The sequence below is a fragment of the Canis lupus genome, chromosome 8, assembly GCF_011100685.1.
Source record: "Canis lupus familiaris isolate Mischka breed German Shepherd chromosome 8, alternate assembly UU_Cfam_GSD_1.0, whole genome shotgun sequence".
Lineage (NCBI taxonomy): Eukaryota > Metazoa > Chordata > Mammalia > Carnivora > Canidae > Canis > Canis lupus.
In genome coordinates, this window is record NC_049229.1 from 41,348,858 (window position 1) to 41,368,211 (window position 19,354).

At 35.4% G+C, this 19,354-nt stretch overlaps 1 protein-coding gene across 14 annotated transcripts in view; it reads left to right on the forward strand.

Moving 5' to 3' along the window:
• GPHN (gephyrin) overlaps positions 1 to 19,354 on the forward strand; it is a 625,991-nt gene that overhangs the window by 492,426 nt on the left and 114,211 nt on the right. For all 14 annotated transcript variants that reach the window (XM_038544964.1, XM_038544965.1, XM_038544967.1 and 11 more), the window contains one exon: positions 19,132 to 19,269. In XM_038544964.1, coding sequence (XP_038400892.1) covers positions 19,132 to 19,269 — 138 coding nt within the window. The remainder of the gene's footprint in view (positions 1 to 19,131; positions 19,270 to 19,354) is intronic.

Sequence of the window (19,354 nt, forward strand, 5' to 3'; positions counted from 1 at the left end):
AAATATCTCTAAGAAATCTGTCCATCACTCCACTCACCATCAAGTTTGCTAAATATTACTTGTAATAATAGATATGTCAAAAAAAAACCTTAGTTTTTAAAATATTATAGGTCTCAAATGTTAATTCTAATTTAAGGAAGCACTAAGACAATTTTCACCAAGTAAGATTTGTGATGTAATAAGCTTATACTCTCTAAACTGATGTGCTATTCAAATTCAAGCTTATACATAAAGCAGAGCAAGTGGTCACTTTTTGAAAATATTTTAAGATATGGTGAAAAATCTGCAGGTCTCAAACACATTTCCACTGGCTTATCTTGTAAAAGAAGACATTCTCTAGAGTTAAACTTACTATGTTCAAGTATTAGTTTCTCTACTTACTAGTTGTGTGAACTTGTGCAAGTGCTCAGTATTTCTATGCTTGTTTCTTCATCTGTAAAATGAGGATGCTAAGAGTATCTACCTTATGGGTTGTTGTAAGGATTAAACAGTTAAATACTTGGTATACAGTAATCACTTAATAAATATTAGCTGCTATTGTTATTACTAGTAGTACTGCTAGTATCAGTGTTATTATTATAATAATTGTTCTTTGGAGTGAAGGCATTGTCACAAAAATAAAAAAACCTACTAGTGAAAATCTGGTAACTGGTTGGAGTAACACATTAAGCCGTTAGAATCCATCAATTTTATATACATTTATCAGATCATTTGACTGCCACTGCTGAGAGCCTAGTTTTAAGAAAATACTGCATACAGAAGTTTAGAGTATAAGAGAAAGGGAAAGCATAGAGGAGGGAAGATCAAGATCGTGTGCTACTTTTTTTTTTTTTTTAGAGTAAGGGAGAATACCCGTATTACATGAGTGGGAGTGGTGAGGGGCAGAGAGAATGAGAAAATCTTAAGCAGGCTCCATGCTCAGCACAGAGCCCACAATGGGGCTAGTTCTCATGACTCTCAGATCATAACCTGAGCCAAAATCAAGAGTCAGGTGCTTAACTGACTGAGCCACCCAGATGCCCCTGTGGGTACTACTTTTAACTGCTCCTTCCTTGAAACAACTATCTTCCTTGATATAGTTCTCCCCTTTTGTATTTTTTCTTTTATATTTTTTATTTTTCCTTAATTTTCATAATTTTTCCTTAATATGTCCTTAATATCTTTATTAGGTTTGTTCATTCATTCATTCATTCATATATTTTAAAGAAAGAGAGGCATCCCTAAAAAAAACAGTAAGGAGCCCCTGGTGGCTCAGTCAGTTAAGCATCCATCTCTTGATTTCAAATCAGGTCATAATCTCCAGGCAGTGAGATCGAGCCCCATGTCAGATTCTGCACTGGGCATGGAGCCTGCTTGAGATTCTTTCTCTTCTCTCCTTCTCCATCTGCTTGCTCTCTCTCTCTCTCTCTCTCTCTCTACCCCCCCTTTCTAAATAAATAAATAAACCCAATAAAAATAAGAAAACTTAGAAGAAGCAGTTAAGAAAAAGGCTTTCTGACAACCTACAGGATGGGAGAAGATATTTGCAAATGATGTATCAGATAAAGGGCTAGTTTCCAAGATCTATAAAGAACTTATTAAACTCAACACCAAAGAAACAAACAATCCAATCATGAAATGGGCAAAAGACATGAACAGAAATCTCACAGAGGAAGACATAGACATGGCCAACAAGCACATGAGAAACTGCTCTGCATCACTTGCCATCAGGGAAAATCAAAACCACAATGAGATACCACTTCACACCAGTGAGAATGGGGAAAATTAACAAGGCAGGAAACCACAAATGTTGGAGAGGATGTGGAGAAAAGGGAACCCTCTTGCACTGTTGGTGGGAATGTGAACTGGTGCAGCCACTCTGGAAAACTGTGTGGAGGTTCCTCAAAGAGTTAAAAATAGATCTGCCCTACGACTCAGCAATTGCACTGCTGGGGATTTACCCCAAAGATACAGCTGCAATGAAACACCGGGACACCTGCACCCCGATGTTTATAGCAGCAATGTCCCCAATAGCCAAACTGTGGAAGGAGCCTCGGTGTCCATCGAAAGATGAATGGATAAAGAAGATGTGGTTTATGTATACAATGGAATATTACTTAGCCATTAGAAATGACAAATACCCACCATTTGCTTCGACGTGGATGGAACTGGAAGGTATTATGCTGAGTGAAGTAAGTCAATCGGAGAAAGACAAACATTGTATGTTCTCATTCATTTGGGGAATATAAAAAATAATGAAAGGGAATAAAGGGGAAAGGAGAAAAAATAAGTGGGAAATATCAGAAAGGGAGACAGAACATGAAAGATTCCTAACTGGGAAACAAACTAGGGGTGGTGGAAGGGGAGGTGGGCGGTGGGTGGGGGTGACTGGGTGGTGGGCACTGAGGGGGGCACTTGATGGGATGAGCACTGGGTGTTATTCTGTATGTTGACAAATTGAACACCAATAAAAATAAATTTATTAAAAAAGAAAAAGAAAAAGGCTTTCTGTCTCCCTTCAAATCTGAGCAAAGTGTCCCTCCTGTGTTCTCCTCTAGTACTCTGTAGTTTTCTTATATTATTGTAAACCCATTTACAGTATAATGCTTTTATACCTTCTCCACTTATTTCTTCCACTCCACACTAAGCTCCTTGCAGTAACTCATCTGTCTTGTTCATTCATACTATTCCCAGGATCTGTCACAGTGACTGTCTCTCAATAAATTGGATAAATGGATGAGTAAATAAATGAAAGGAAAACCTTTTCAAGGCAAGCAGAGCAAGGAAGTGATGGCAGAAAAATTCAGATTAAGGAAAGAGAATGGGAACAGAGGAGGAAAACAATAAAGATGAGCAAAAGCATTAATCTTTTCATTACCAATACTATTTTTTCTTAATGGCTCCTTCTGTTTGAAACCAGCATAGTTTGCATGCCCAGGGGCAACTGAAAGCAAGTGAGAGCCTTGGCAGCTTGCAGGGACAATAGAGAGCCTGAAATAGTGAAGAGGTTGACATGGCTTACTGTGATGGAAAGAAGGCACCCAACTCCCAGCTCATCCCTTAGGTAGAAAAGGGTACGGCATGTATGCAGCACTCCAGTTTGATGGTGGGACAGGGATACTATCCAAAGGACTGGTTTCTGTCTCACTTGACCTAGGATGCTTGAGTTGGCATACTTGGATGCCAAGGGTCCACTGAGATTAAAGAAGAGATGACTTGCTGATGCAGGACTAGAGATATTGCAGTGCTGCAGGCAGATACCAGAGGAAATAAGAGACCATGGGCTCCTGAAAAAGAAACGAACAAACCTATGATTGGGAAATTACATGCACAACTAAGAGAAGTCATGACACTCTCAGAATCTCTAGCTGGGCTATTTTTTGAAAGTCTTCCTCTGCATAAAGTCAGTCTATAAAGACTAGGAGATGTGGCTGTTTTCCCAAATGTGTAAAACTCAGCAAAAGAAAAAAATCACAAGATACATGAAGAAACAGAGAAACATGGCTCGGTCAGATGAACAAAATGAATCTCCAGAAACCAACCCCAAAGAAACAGAAATCTATGAATTTTCTAACAAGGAATTCAGATTAATTTTCTTGAAGCTAAATGATCTACAGGAAAATACAGATGGACAGCTATGCAAAATCAGGAGAAAAATGCATGAACAAAATGAGAATATCAACAAAGATATAGTAACTTTTTTAAACTGTTTAAAAAACACAGGAATTACAGAACTGAAAAATAACTGACTTGAAAAGTTCACTAGAAGTATTACTAAATTAGAAAAATTCACCAGAAGCACAGCAGATTTAATCAAGCAAAAGAAAGAACTTGAAGAAAGATGATTTGAAATTATCAAGTCACAGGAACAAAGTGAAAAAAAAAATTAAGACAAGTGAAGAAAGCCTAAGGAATTTATAGGACAACATTAAGTAAACTAATGTATGCATGATGAGAGTTCCAGAGGAGAAGAGAGAAAGGGAGAGCTTATATGAAGAAATAATGACTAAAAACTACCCAAATCTGAGGAAATAAATGGACATCAAAATTCAGGAAGCTCAGGATGCCTAGGTTGCTCAGTGGTTGAGCATATGCCTTTGGCTCAGGTCATGATTCCAGAGTCCTGGGATCGAGTCCTGCATCAGGCTCCCCACAGGGAGTCTGCTTCTCCCTCTGCCTATGTCTTGGCCTTTCTCTGTCTCTCATGAAAAATAAATAAAACATTTAAAAAAGAAAAATACAGGAAGCTCAAAATAGTCAAAACAGGATGAATCCAAAGAGGCCCACACCAAGACACATGACAAACTGTCAAAAGTCAAGCATAAATTTAAAAACTTGAAAGCACCAAGAGCAACTCCTGTTTAAAGGTTTCATAAGGTTATCAGTGGCTTTCTCAGCAGAAATTTTATGGGCCAGGAGGGAGTAGGATGATATATTCAAAGTCCTGGAAGGAAAAAACAGTTAACCAAGAATACTATTTCCACAAAGCTGTTCTTCAGAAATGAAAGAAAAATAAGGACATTTACAGATAAGCAAAAACTGAGGAGTTTATCACCATAGACCCACTTTACAAGAAATGCTAAAGGTAGTCTTGCAAAGGAAACAAAAGGACATCCGAAAGCAACACAAAACCTATTAAAATATGAAACTCACCAACAAAGGTAAATATATAGGCAAATACAGAATTCCATAATATTTTAATGGGGTATATAAAGCACTTTTAACTTTGGTATAGAATTTTAAAGATAAAATAAAAAATATAGCTATAAGACTATGTTAATGAATACACAGTATATGTAAAGAGTGGTTTGTGACATCAATTAGCATAAAGTGGGAGTGGGAATATGTAAAAGAGTAGAGTTTTTGTATGTGATTGAAGTTATTATCAGCATGAAATAGATTATTATAACTAGAAGATGTTTTATGTAAGTTCCATGGAAATCACACAACACAAAATACCTACAGAATATACATGGAAAGAAATGAGAAAGAAATGAAAGGTCAATACAAAAACTCAATGAAACACAAAGGAAAGCACCAAGAGTAAAAAAGAGGGACAAAATATAAGACAAACAGAAAACAATTCTTTAAAGGGTGATAGTATGTCCTTCCCTATCAATACTAACATTAAATGTAATTAAACTCCTCCATCAAAAGACATAGAGTGGCTAGATGGATTTTTAAAAATAAAATGCAACTATATATTGTCTATAAGAGACTCACCTTAGATACAAAGACTCATGTAGGCTGAAAGTGTAAGGATGGAAAAAGTTGTTCCATGTAAATAGTAACTAAAAGAGAGCAGGAGTGGCTATACTCATATCAGACAAAATAGACTTTAAGTCAAAAACAACTATTACAAGAAACAAAGAAGGATGTTATATAATGATATAAGGATCAATTCCTAACAATGAAAGGTATAACAATTATAAATATATAAGCATCGGGACACCTGGGTGGCTCAGCGGTTGAGCATCTATCTTCAGCTCAGGGCATGATCCTGCGGTCTTGGGATCGAGTCCTACATCAGGGTCCCTGCATGGAGCCTGCTTCTCCCTCTGCCTCTCTCTCTCTGTGTCTCTCATGAATAAATAAATAAAATCTTTTTTAAAACATAAATAAATATTTAAGCAACTAACATCAGAGTACCCAAAAATATAACACAAACATGAACAGAATTGAAAGAAGAAATAGATAGTAACACAGTAATAGTGTAATTCAATATACTACTTTTAATCATAGAATAACCAAACAAAATCAGTAAGGAACAGAGGACTTGAACAACATTATAAAACAATTGGACCTAACAGACATACACAGAACACTGCACTCATCAGCAGCAGAATACATATTCTTCGCATATGTATTCACATATCATGAGACAAAATGTTAGACCACATTTAAAAAGCCTTAACAAATTTAAGAAGGTTGAATCTACCAAGTATCTTTTTCAACAAGACAGTGAAACTAGAAACCAATAACAAAGGAAAATTAGAAAAATCACAAATATGTGGAAATTACACACTCCTGAACAACCAATGAGTCAAAGAAGAAACACAAAGAAATTAGAAAATAACTTGAGACTAATGAAAACCAAAACAAAACACTAAAACTTTTGGGATACAGCAAAAGCAGTAATACAGAGAAGTTTATAACAATAAATCTACATTAAAGAGAAGAAAGATCTGCAATCAGCAACCTAACTATACATTTCAAAAACTAGGAAAAGAAAGAGCTAAAGCCTAACTTCAGGTTAGCAGAAGGAAGAAAATAATAAATATTAGAGCAGAAATAAATGAAATAGAAAGTAGAAAAACAATAGAAGAAATCAACAAAATGAAGAGTTGCTTTTTTAAAACATTAGCTAATTTGACAAACCCTTAGCTAGACTAAGAATGAGAAGACTCAATAACTAAAATTAGAAATGAAAAAGAAGACATTACAACTGATGTCACAAAAATTTTAAAAGGTTATGAGACTACTTTGAATAATTATATTCCAACAAGTTGGATAGCCTAGAAGAAATGGAAAACTTCTTGAAATATACAGTCTACCAGGACTGAATCATGCAGAAATAGAAAATCCAAACAGACTTAATAACTAGTAAGGAGATTGAGTCAGTAACTAAAAGCTTCCCACCACCAAGCCCAGAACCAGATGACTTCACTGTAGAATTTTACCAAACAATTAAAGAATTAATGCCAATTCTTCTCAGACTCCTCCAAAATATTGAAGAAGAGGGAACACTTATTAACTCATTTTCTGAGGCCATCATTACCCTGAGCCAGACAAAGATATTGTGAGAAAACTACAGACCAATATCTCTTAAGAATATAGATGCAGGGACATCTGGGTGGCTCAGTGATTGAGCATCTGTCTGGCCCAGCAGGGAACCTGCTTTTCCCTCTGCCTATGTCTCTGCCTCTCTGTATATGACTCTCAGGAATAAATAAATAAAATCTTTTAAAGAAAATTGTAGATACAAAAATCCTCAGCAAAATACTAGAAAACCAAATTCAACAGCGCATTAAAGATATTATATACTGTGAACAAGTGAGATTTATCCCTGGGATGCAGGGATGTTTCAACATACAAAAGTCAATAAGCAGAATGCACCACAGTAACAAAAAAAAAGCAAAAACTACATGATCATCTCATAGATACAGAAAAGGCATTTCACAAAATTTAACACCCTTCATAAAAACACTCACCAAATAGGAATAGAAGGAAATTACCTCAACATAATATAAGTTATATATGAAAAGCGCATAAGTAAATTATACACAACAGTAAAAAACTGAAAGATTTTCCTTTATAATCACAAACAGCAGGAATACCGACTTTCACCACTTCTATTCAATATGGTACTGGAAGTTCTAGCTAGAACACTTAGCCAATATATAGTACATCATTAGTTTTAGATGCAGAGCTCAGTAATCCATCAGTTGCATATAACACCCAGTGCTCATCACATCACATGCTCTCCTTAATGCCCATCACCAATTACTCCATCCCCCTACCTACCTCCCCTCCAGCATCCCTCAGTTTGTTTCCTATGGTTTTAAGAGTCTCTTATGGTTTGCCTCCCTCTCTGTTTTCATCTTCTTTTTCCCTCCTTTCCCCTATGTTCATCTGTTTTGTTTCTTAAACTCCACCCATGAATGAAAACATATGGTATTTGTCTTTTCCTGACTGATTTATTTCACTTAGCACTATACTCTGTAGCTCCATCCATGTTGTTGAAAATGGCAAGATTTCATTCTTTTTGATGGCTGAGTAATATTCTGTTTTGTATATATACCACATCTTCTTTATCTATTCATCAATCAGTGGACATCTCAGCTATTTCCACAGTTTGACTATTGTGGACATTGCTACTATAAACATTGGGGTGAAGATGCCCCTTCAGATCATTTGTATCTTTGGGGTAAATACCTAGTAGTGCAATTGCTGGGTCATACAGTAGCTCTATTTTTAACCTCTTGAGGAAACTCCATACTGTTTTCCAGAGTGGCTGTACCAGCTTGCATTCCCACCAACAGTGCAAGAAGATTCCCCTTTCTCCCCATTCTCACCACCATTTGTTGTTCCCTGACTTGTTAATTTTAGCCATTCTGACTGGTGTGAGGTGGTATCTCATTGTGGTTTTGTTTTTTTGTTTGTTTGTGTGTTTTTAAGATTTTGTTTATTCATGAGAGACACATGGAGAGAGAGGCAGAGACATAGGCAGAGAGAGAAGGAGGATGCATCACATTAATAGAAAAAAGAGCAAAAACTACATGATCATCTTATAGATACAGAAAAGGCATTTCACAAAATGCAGGGAGCCCAATGTGGGACTTGATCTCAGGACTCCAGGATCACACCCTGAGCCAAAGGCAGACGCTTAACTGCTGAGCCACCCAGGTGTCCCTCATTGTGGTTTTGATTTGTAGTTCCCTGATGCCAGGCAATATGGAGCATTTTTTCATGTGTCTGTTGCCTATTTGTAGGTCTTCTTTGGAGAAATGTCTGTTCATGTCTTCTGCTCATTTCTTAACTGGATTATTTGGTTTTGGGGTATTGAGTTTGATAAGTTCTTTATAGAATTTTGGATACTAAACTTTTATCTGATAAGACATTTGCAATTATCTTCTCTGATTCTATAGGTTGTCTTTAGGTTTTGTCAACTGTTCCTTTACTGTGCAAAAGCTTTTTATCCTGATGAAGTCCCAATAGACCATTTTTGCTTTTGTTTCCCTTACCTCTGGAGATGTGTCTAGCAAGAAGTTGCTGTGGCCAAGGTCAAAGAGGTTACTGCCTGTATTCTCCTCTAGGATTTTGGTATATTCCTGTCTCACATTTAGGTCTTTCACACATTTTGAGTTTACCTTTGAGTATGGTGTAAGGAAATGGTCCAGTTTCATTCTTCTACATTGTGACTTTCCCAACACCATTTGTTGAAGAGACTGTCCTTTTTCCATTGGCTTTCTTTCCTGCTTTGTCAGAGATGAGTTGACCTTAGAGTTGAGGATCCATTTCTGGTTCCCTTTTCTCCACATCCTCTCCAACATTTGTGGTTTCCTGCCTTGTTAATTTTCCCCATTCTCACTGGTGTGAGGTGGTATCTCATTGTGGTTTTGATTTGTATTTCCCTGATGGCAAGTGATGCAGAGCAGTTTCTCATGTGCTTGTTGGCCATGTCTATGTCTTCCTCTGTGAGATTTCTGTTCATGTCTTTTGCCCATTTGAGTATACACTTTTCCAAAGATATACAAATGCCACTGAGAATTTGAAAGGATGGTCAACATCACTCATCATAAGGGAAATGCAAATCAAAACTGCCACTACCAAAAAATAAAAATAACAAGTGTGACTAGGTTGTGGACAAATTGGAACCCTACTGTACTGTGATGAGATTGTAAAATGGTGCAACTACAATGGAAAACTCTGTGGAAGTGCCTAAAAAAAATAACAGTAAAACTACCATATAATCCAGCAATCCAACTTCTGAGTATATATCCAAAAGAATTGAGAACAAGATCTCAAAGAGATATTTGCATATCCATGTCTATTGCAGCAATTTTCACAATAGCTTCTGCAGCCTAAATGTCCCATCATCAGATGAATGAGTGTATACATACAATGAAATATTACTCAGCCTTTAAAAAAGAAGGAAGTCCCATCATATGCTAGAACATGAATGAATCTTGAGACATTATACTAAATGAAATAAGCCTGGGACAAAAGGCAAACACTGCATAACTCAACTGAGGTATCTAAAATAATCAAACTCATAGAAACAGAAAACAGAATTGTGATTGCCAGGGACTGGAAGGAGAAGGAAATGGAGCATTGCTGTTCCATAGGTATAGAGTTTCAGTCACACAAGAAAAAAAACCCTTCTCTCCCAAACTCCAAGCTCCTCTTGTTACATAACTAGAATCACCCCTTGATATTCTGCTTGCATCTCACATTTCCCTCATCAGAACTAAACTTAATACTCTTCCCTCCAAATGGTCCCTTTATTGCTATCTTAGTTAATGTCATTCCCACTTACTCTCATAACCAAACTTGACGTCTCATCATATTTATCTCTCCCTCCCAAAGTACAGCCAATCATAGAACCATTTGTTATGGCTCTTCTAAAAATTCTTTTTCCAGTACCTGTTATGTTAGCTCAGGCATTCTTTGTTTCTAACCTTTAAGATTGTAGTAGCATACTGTTTTGCCTGTCTGCAGTCTCTCTTCCTTGCAAGCAAGTATTGCATTAAGTATGTGTCACTTTTGTATGAAAAATCTTGACTAGTGGAGCACCTGAGTGGCTCAGTGGTTGAGCATCTGCCTTTGGCTCAGGTGGTGATCCCAGGGTCCTGGAATGGAGTACTGCATCAGGCTCCCCATAGGGAGCCTGCTTCTCCCTCTGCATATGTCTCTGCCTTTCTCTGTGGCTCTGATGAATAAATAAATAAAATCTTTTTAAAAAAATCTTGAGTAGTTTTCCATTTTCTACAGTATGAAGCCACTAAATCCTATCCTTAACTGAAATGACCACCCTTATGCCTTATATTTCATACTCTCCACCTCCAGCCTCATTAGATGATTCCTCATTCTCTAAAAGTACTTTCAAATCTCTATTATTTTGTTCATTCTATTTCAAATATTCTTTCCTTTTTCCTATCGTTTAAAGCTCAATTGTCACCTCCTTCATGGAACTTTACCATTTGTGCCATCAAAACTAGTTATTCTCTTTTCTGCATTATCATACATAGTTGTTGTTTTTTTTAAGATTTTATTTATTTATTCATAGAGACAGAGAGAGAGAGGCAGAGACACAGGCAGAGGGAGAAGCAGGCCCCATGCAGAGAGCCCGCCGCGGGACTCCATCCAGGGTCTCCAGGATCACGCCCTGGGCTGCAGGCGGCGCTAAACCGCTGCGCCACCCGGGCTACCCCATAGTTTTTGTTTTAATATTAAAACATAAGCATTTACCATTTGTTTTACTTTTTCCTTAGAACACTGTCTGATTTCTGTGTTCCATGAGACTGAGAAATGGGAATTTCATCTTATTTACCTCACCATTACTCCCTAGTGTTTAATAAAGTGCCTTGCATAGAGAGAGTATATTCAGTGTATATTTAGTGAATGAAGTTGAAGGGAAGAAAGCCCCTCTAATGTGATATAGGAGAAAGCACACCAAAGAAAATCTGGACATCTGGTCTTTTCATTTTGACCTATTATCTATTTAGACATGTGATGTCGAATTAATTTTTTCAACCTTTCTATGTTAGAACTTGTCTACAAGAAATCTTTATAGGTGTCACTCTTATGCTTAAAAACTTCAAAATGTTAGCTTACATGATAAAATTATGTAAATGGTTTCCAATTGGCTTAAATGATAAAGTTCAATTTCCAAATCTAGCAATTCAAAGCTTTTATTATCTGGTCTTAGTTACTTCTTTAGCCTCAACTCCCTCTGTTCCCCATTACAAGCCCAGTGCTCTACCAATATCAATCTCTACATTATTTCCTAATCATACTGTGTACAGTCTCACCTTACCTTGCCTTAATCCAGGCAGGAGTCAAATGATACACTCAAACAAGATAATAGAGAATTTAATAAAGGAACTAGTTATAACAGAGTAGCCAGGATTCAGGGAAAGCAAGATAAGTTGAAGAAGTTTTGGGATTAGCAACAGCAGGAAATGGTTGCTACCCTTAAGCCTTAAGGAGCCAGGGAAGGGAATAATTGTCTAAAATAAGTCTGTTAGGGAGGCCTGTCTCACAGAACTAAACGTTTGTATTAAAGGAACGTAACCACTGCCAACCAGCAGACGAGGCCAAAGGAATAAATACCTTGTCTGTATTCTTCTGCTCTCCATTCTCCTGCCAGTAGCTTCCATTGGTTGAACTCAATAGAAGCCATAGGTATAAGAAGTCCATTGGTTCTATCCATAAATGTTAGCCTTTTGGAGCACAGAGCAGGATAGAAAAAATTGGAGAGGAATGTGGGAGAGCAAAAGCAGCTGCTTTATTCAAACTGTTCTTTCCACATGAAGTTAAATCTATCTCAAACGAAAGCTCTATTTAAAATAATATTAATTCAAATATCTAACATGTTTTAGATGTGGGGAATGGAGAGGAAGAGAGAGAAGGGAAATCTTAAGCAGGTTCCATTCCCAGAATGGAGCCTGATGATGTAGGGCTCAATCCCACAACCCTGAGATCATGACCTGAGCCAAAATCAAGAGTAGGTTGCTTAACTCACTGAGCCACCCACGCACCCCTAATGCAAATAATCTAACTTTTATGAAGAGCTTTACTATGCACCAAGCATTGTAACACACAGATGGAGGAGGGAGTGCAGTTTGAGGAAGAGGAAGAGAGGGAAATTAGAGGCTGGAGAAGTTACCAAATTATGACCTCCACTTGGCCATATAGCAAATGAACCTCTTAATTGCCATGGTAATGGGTTTGGACTTTACTGTAAAGGTCAATAAAGGAATTTGAATGTGGAATGACAAGATCAAATTTGAAATTTTGAAAGAGCATTTACTACTATGTGAAGAATGGATTGATTCTGGGTGAGATCAGAAGCAGGAATCTGATGAAAGCTTGAATTAAACAGAAATAGATAAACAATACAGGATTTTATGAAATATTAAGGAATCACAATTGACAGGATTGGTAACTAGATGTGGAAGGTAAGGAAGTCAAGAATGACCCCAAATTCTAACTTGGGCAACATATGAATTACAAGATCTTATGTTGATATGACCCATACTTTATCTTCATAGTCTTAAAAATAAGCAGGTGTTTGCTAGTTGTACTGGAAGTAGAAGAGCAGTTAAGACAGATGTCTGAGAAAAAATCATGCTATGTACTAGAAATTATTAAGCTTGTTATAGCTGGAATAAGGATATATGTAAGAGCAAAGAGGGATAAGTCGAAGAGGAAGAACAGATCATGAAAAGCCTAACACATTACTCTAGGTCACTGAACTATATCCCTAAGGCAGTACAAAACTTTTTCTTTTTTTAAGTTTTTATTTTAATTCCAGTATATTTAACATATAGTATTATATTAGTTTCAGGTGTACATGTAAGAAGCTTTTTTGATGGTTAAAAACAATTAAAGCAGATGCTGTTGAGAAATTTCCTTAGAACCCCAGAATTTGGATCATGAATTTGGAAGAATTGCCTAGAGTTGGCTAAGAAAATAATTACTTCAAATTTTAAAACATTTACTAAATATTTTTAAGTGATGCAGGATTATTGTCAAGAATCTAAATAATACAGAATAGGAAGAAAAATCAGTTTCATCCTATACTTAAAAATAACTACTACTAACACATAATTTTTTATTCCAGTATTAGATTATATTTTTATAATTAATTTTAATTCTACAGTTATAGTCATACTGTGATTTATACTTTTAATTAAAAATTACAGCCCTTGCATGAGCAGAATTAGTTGTGAATTAACCCCACTTTTTAGGCCTATAGAAAGACAAGAATCATATCAAGTACCCAATAAATATAGATAAACTATAGTTTCTGCTTCTTTGCAAAATACCTTAAAAACTAGATTTCTGTTTTCACCAAGGACACTGACTCATTCTTCATATTTGCCTGTATCATCACCTGTTCTAAGATTTTCTTTCTCAACTACATAAATTGACCTCTCCCACATGCTTAGTGATCATATTTAACAGTGTGTACATCTTAAAAAAGATACTAGTCAAAATTTACTCTTTTATTAGTCTGTCACTGAAATTAATAACTAGAATAGACATTCTGGAGTTGAAGCCTTATGTGCTTATACCTAATAATATGAAAAACAGCACCATTAAAGAAGATTAACTAAGGGAAATGGCAGCTCTTAGGAGCTGGTAAAACTCCTCTAACTACAAAAATGACTTTGAACTTCTCTTGGTTGTTTCCCCAGGGCATTATAGAGACTAGTTAATTATAATACTTAGAAAGGGCTTTAGAAGATTCTTAGATTCCACTTTTAGAGATATAATAGCTTATGATTTCTACAGAAAAATTACCTTTTCTCTACCATTGTCTAAAGAATGTTTAGAACAAAGGCCTACTAAGGAAAACAATTCTAATAGTGACACGAAAACATTCCAAATAGAAGCTAACAAATATATAAGTTTACATATATGTGGGTACATATATATTATACACATGCACATATCTATACATACATACATTTATATTAATGCCTCTGAAATTATATCCTGACAACTTCTTTGGGGAATAAGAGAATTCTCAGCCTTTTGGCTATTTAAGTTTAAAAATAAGGTCCTAGCAGCCTAACAAAAGCAAGCTGAAGTTCAGAGACCCAAAAAGGGCACAAAACCACAAATCAAACAGCAGGAGAAGAATGAACCAAAGGATTTCAGATCAAATAATATATCTGTTTGTATTCCTGAACCAGAATGATGGCAAAGCAAAGGGTAACCACCAATAGTGTAAGCAAAGAGGAGAAAGATCTGATGAAAGAAAGTTTGTGAAAAGGAAAAGGGAAAGAAAGATTGTATCTGAAAGGGGAAAATTGTGTCTGAAAGCTGGTCTTTTGCTATAGTAGCTATAACCAGTACCCACAATTTTTTAAGTCTTTATATAGTGTTAGTGATGGTAATAAGAGCAAGAACCTAAGGATTATGATTTGAGACCCTCCTCAAGAGTCCTCAGTCCTTAGGAACACCTGTAGTGAAGTCCAGCCTCATAAAAACAGTCATGAAAAATTACTGTTTATATCTGCAGCCACCTCAACTCAAAAGACTTTGCTTGCCTTTGTTGGGTATGTTAGCACTTGACTCCCACTTACAGTTTTTTTTTAATAATTTTATCTTTTTTGGTGTTGTTTTAGCTAATCTATTTTATCATTATATCTTCAAATATCAGATTTTTCACTTCATCCCTTTTTATCCTGTACTCTCAGCTAATTTTACCTCTTTACTTTTAATATTATATATTTAGCTTACTTGTACATGACAAATTGAAAATAAAAGCTGAAGGAAGACAGCTATAAAAACAGTCCACACCTGACCTTGGAAAATAAATGACTTTTTCCTCCTTTTGGCCTTATAATTTTTCTATAGATAAACCTCCTGACCTAAAGATAACCTATAAGGATTTACTTACATTGTTACTTACAGTGTTAATTATTTAGGCAGTATGTACACTGAACCTAAAGCTAATTTTCCATTTCCCTGACTACTTGACCACAGCTAAAGTATTTTTTATTTTTCTTTTTTCATTTCCCTAGTGCACTGACTCTTTTAACACTTTTAAACAAAAAAGTAAAGAGGAAAAACATAGTTTCAACTTATTATTAATGAATGTTTGCAATTATTTTTTAAAATGGACAATTCAAGTAAAAGGAAAATTGAAATCATTGACCAGAATAATGTTTGAAATTATATGTAGTGTTTATCTCTCAGTTCATCTTCTTTATCAAGTTATATATTCTAGAGTGATTAAAATCAAGCATTTAAGACCTTATCCAACAAAAATTTTCTTTGTGACCACTGTGTGCATAGCATTCTTGGTCTTTGACATTAAGATACTTTTTCCTTTCTCAAAGAGCTGAAAATCTAGCTAAGAAAGTATGCATGTGTGTGTGTGTGTGTGTGTGTGTGTGTGTGTGTGTGTGTATAATTACTGTAAGATATGTTGTTAATACAGTATGTAATGAGAATCCTAAGGTAGAATATAGTTCATAGTGCCTCAGTGCAGGAGGGAAAAAGGGAATGGTTATATATTGCTTCATAAAGGACAAACTACCAAAAGAAGGGTTTTTTTGTTTTTTTTATTTTGAAATAATTTCAAACTTCAGAAAGGTTGCAACAAAGAATTCTTATATACCTTTCACCCAAATTCTCCCAAATGTTAGCATCTTGCCACAATTGCTTGGTCATTTCTATATATTAATAGAGTTATTTTCTGGAATTGCTTGTGAGTAAATTGTAGGCATGATGCTTCTTTACCTATAAATACTTCAAATATATATTTCCTTTATTTTAAAAAAGGAGAAAAGAAAGAAAAAATAGTCCCTTACATAACCATGATACAATTACCAAAACCAGGAAATGAACCTTGCCATAATACTATTATATACTTATTCAAATTACATTTTGCCACTTTTTCTAATAATATTCTTGATAGTAAAAGGAAAAAACTTTCTTCTTCTGATCTGGGATCCAATCCAGAGTCATGCATTACTTTTAGCAACTATGTGCCTTTAGGCTCCTTTATCTGGAGCAATTCCTTAATGTGTGTGTAGGGGGTGAGGGGTGTTTTTCATGACCTTAGCATTGGTCAGTTACTTTATAGAATGTTCCTCAAATTTAGACTTTTCTGATATTTCCTGATGGTTTGTTTCAGGTTATGCATTTTTGTTAGAGACACCTCATATATGATGTTGTATCCTTCTCCATGTATAATATCAAGAGGTTTGTGATGTCATTTTGTCCTATTACTGGTGATACTAACTTTGGTCACTTGGTTAAGATGCTATTTGCCAGGTTTCTCCATTCTAAAATTACTATTTTGCTTTGTAGTCAATACAAATTTTATGAGGCTATATAGTGAAATACACAAATACATTGTCTTCAGATTTTTACCTTTTAGTTTTATTTATCCATTAATGATTTTTGCCTGAACCAGTCCTTACTATGATAGTTGCCAAGTGATGACTTTCTAATTCAAACATTTCTTCATTCATCAGTTGGCATTCTGCTGTAAGGAAGAATTTATATATTAATAGATTCTTACTTTTATTAAATGGATTATATTATCTATTACTATCCTAATTTACTATGATGCTTAAATTGTCCCAGGTTTGTCCAGTCCCTTTTGAGCATATTCCATCATTATTTGATTACTTCCTTACAGGAGAAAGTTGTGAAGGAAGAATAATAATTTCTTAAGAAGATAAGAGAAATTTCATTCTGGGCAAAGTGAACATCTAAGTGTCATTTTTCTAAGACAGAAAAATATGAAATAGTATGGTATATTCTAATATCTACAAATTGTCAGTTTTCTAATGGAGTAGTGAGTGATGAGGCTGAAAAGGAAGCATTTTATATGTTAATCTAAGGAATTTTATTTTATCCCATGGGTGATTGTGCATATAAATTATAGAGCAAACATTTCATAACAATGCTGTTTTATAATCTTGATGCACAAAATCTCAAGAGTATTTTCCTTTAATATTTCTTATACTGCCGTAAAAAATAACACAATCCTTTCAACCATGTTTTCTAGGTTTTGTCAGAAATGCTGTGGGGCTCATTATCTTAGATAAATAAGTAGAAAACAAGAGTATTAAGTAGAAAACAATATGAAAAAGTATTTTCAGTTACATAAACTGTCAGATACGTCATCCTAAGCCTACGAACTCCACCATTGCTAATGTTTCCTTAGGCTTTGAACTTGATTTCTCTTAATTTGAGAGACATATGAAAAAGTCAGTGCTTATGTATATGAACCACACATCCTTTGAATCACCAAAGGTCCTCACCATTTAACCTGAACAAACCAACATTTTCACTCTTAGGTTTCCTAGGAAAACTATTCATTATTTTAGGTGGTTTTTTCCTCTCAAATATCCAGAAAGTAGAAATAGAAGGAATTCAAGTCTCAAATACAATGATAAATAACGGCAGTGTTCTTAATAGGGCAGAACAAGCCCCTTCCTTGAGATTTTCTTTATATCCAAGGAATGAATAATGATTTACACTTTAGGCAGTTTGGTTGTTTTGAGGTGTAAAGTTACTTCTTGAGAATTTTAATTTAATCAAGAAGAGCCTGTCCGAATATCTTGTTTCTATTATATTTTGTTCTATCATTTGAAAGCATCTTTTCATTTACTTCTAATTTAAAGAATGGATTTTCAGGCCAAGATTAAACATTGTATATTAAGAATTGTCATATTGAAAAAAAAAAGGAATTGTCAGATTGAAAAAGATGCATTTGAATTGGGAAAGATAATTTCATTGGTATAAATAGCTCATTTCACATGGTCATGCCATAAGAAAAGGGTTACTGCTATATGACAAAGATCCTTAGTTACTCTACTTAGTAGAAAGGACTCCATTTGTTCTTTCTGTGTCCCTTTGAAGGCCTTGTACATCACAGACATTGCCATTAGTAATTAAATCTTTCATGATGGCAATGCTGTTTTCTGAGATGGAAATTACAAGAGAACAAAACATCATAAGGGTAAGACAGAAGGATAGGAGAATTAAGAGTTTGATTTTGAACATGTTGGATAATTTATAAGTTTGGAGATGCATATTCTTATCCACCAGCTGTTTGGATGACATGTAAATCTAGAGTTGAAAGTAGGGAATTGGAGATAAAATAAATTTAGTGTATGGGTAACATTAATGCCCTGAAGGGGAGTGAGTAAGGAGTGAGTAGCTAAATAATCTTTTCCTGTGACTTTTCTAAAAAAAGAAAATTTCCTTTGAAATCCTAAATAAATTCAAGTTTGGGTATTTCATTTTACTGACTAGCGCACTAAGTGTTCAATGTTTAGTTTGTGGTTAAGGACATAGACTCTGAAGCCATACTACCCCAGTTTGAGTCTCTGCTATTAATAGCTCTGTGATTTAGGCCAAGATATATAAACCTCCTCTGTAAATAAAGATAATAATAATGCCTCCCCATAAGGTTGTTGTGAAGATTAATTAAAACAGTGCCACAATGCACAGTAGGCACTTAAAAGGATTATCCAATAACATCATTAAATTTCACTAAGTTTTGGGGATCCCTGGGTGGCTCAGAGGGGCGCCTGCGAGGGGATCCTGGAGTCCCGCTGGATCGAGTCCCGCCTCAGGCTCCCGGCATGGAGCCTGCTTCTCCCTCTGCCTGTGTCTCTGCCTCTCTCTCTCTCTGTCTATCATGAATAAATAAATAAATCTTTAATAAAAATAAAAAAATTTCACCAAGTTTTGACACATGATGTAACATTGCTGACTTGATTTAATGTTCCACCAAAGCAGGCTAAATTTTGGAAGCAAGAGAAAATTTCTCACCTTGCAATGTTCATTTACAGACATATGAAAATGAGAATTTATGATATTTATAAGACATTCCCACTTTTTTGTCACTGTTTCAGCATCATAGTCTTAGTTAATTATCTTCCTGTTTAGGTCACAGTGCTGTTGATATCACCAAGGTGGCTAGAAGACACCGCATGTCTCCGTTTCCTCTAACATCTATGGACAAAGCCTTCATCACAGTTCTGGAGATGACTCCGGTGCTTGGGACAGAAATCATCAACTACCGAGGTATGGTTATATTTGCCCATTGCCTTTTCTTTACATTTTTTTCCAAGTAAGATTCATATAATATTAATACATGGTTTTCCTGAAG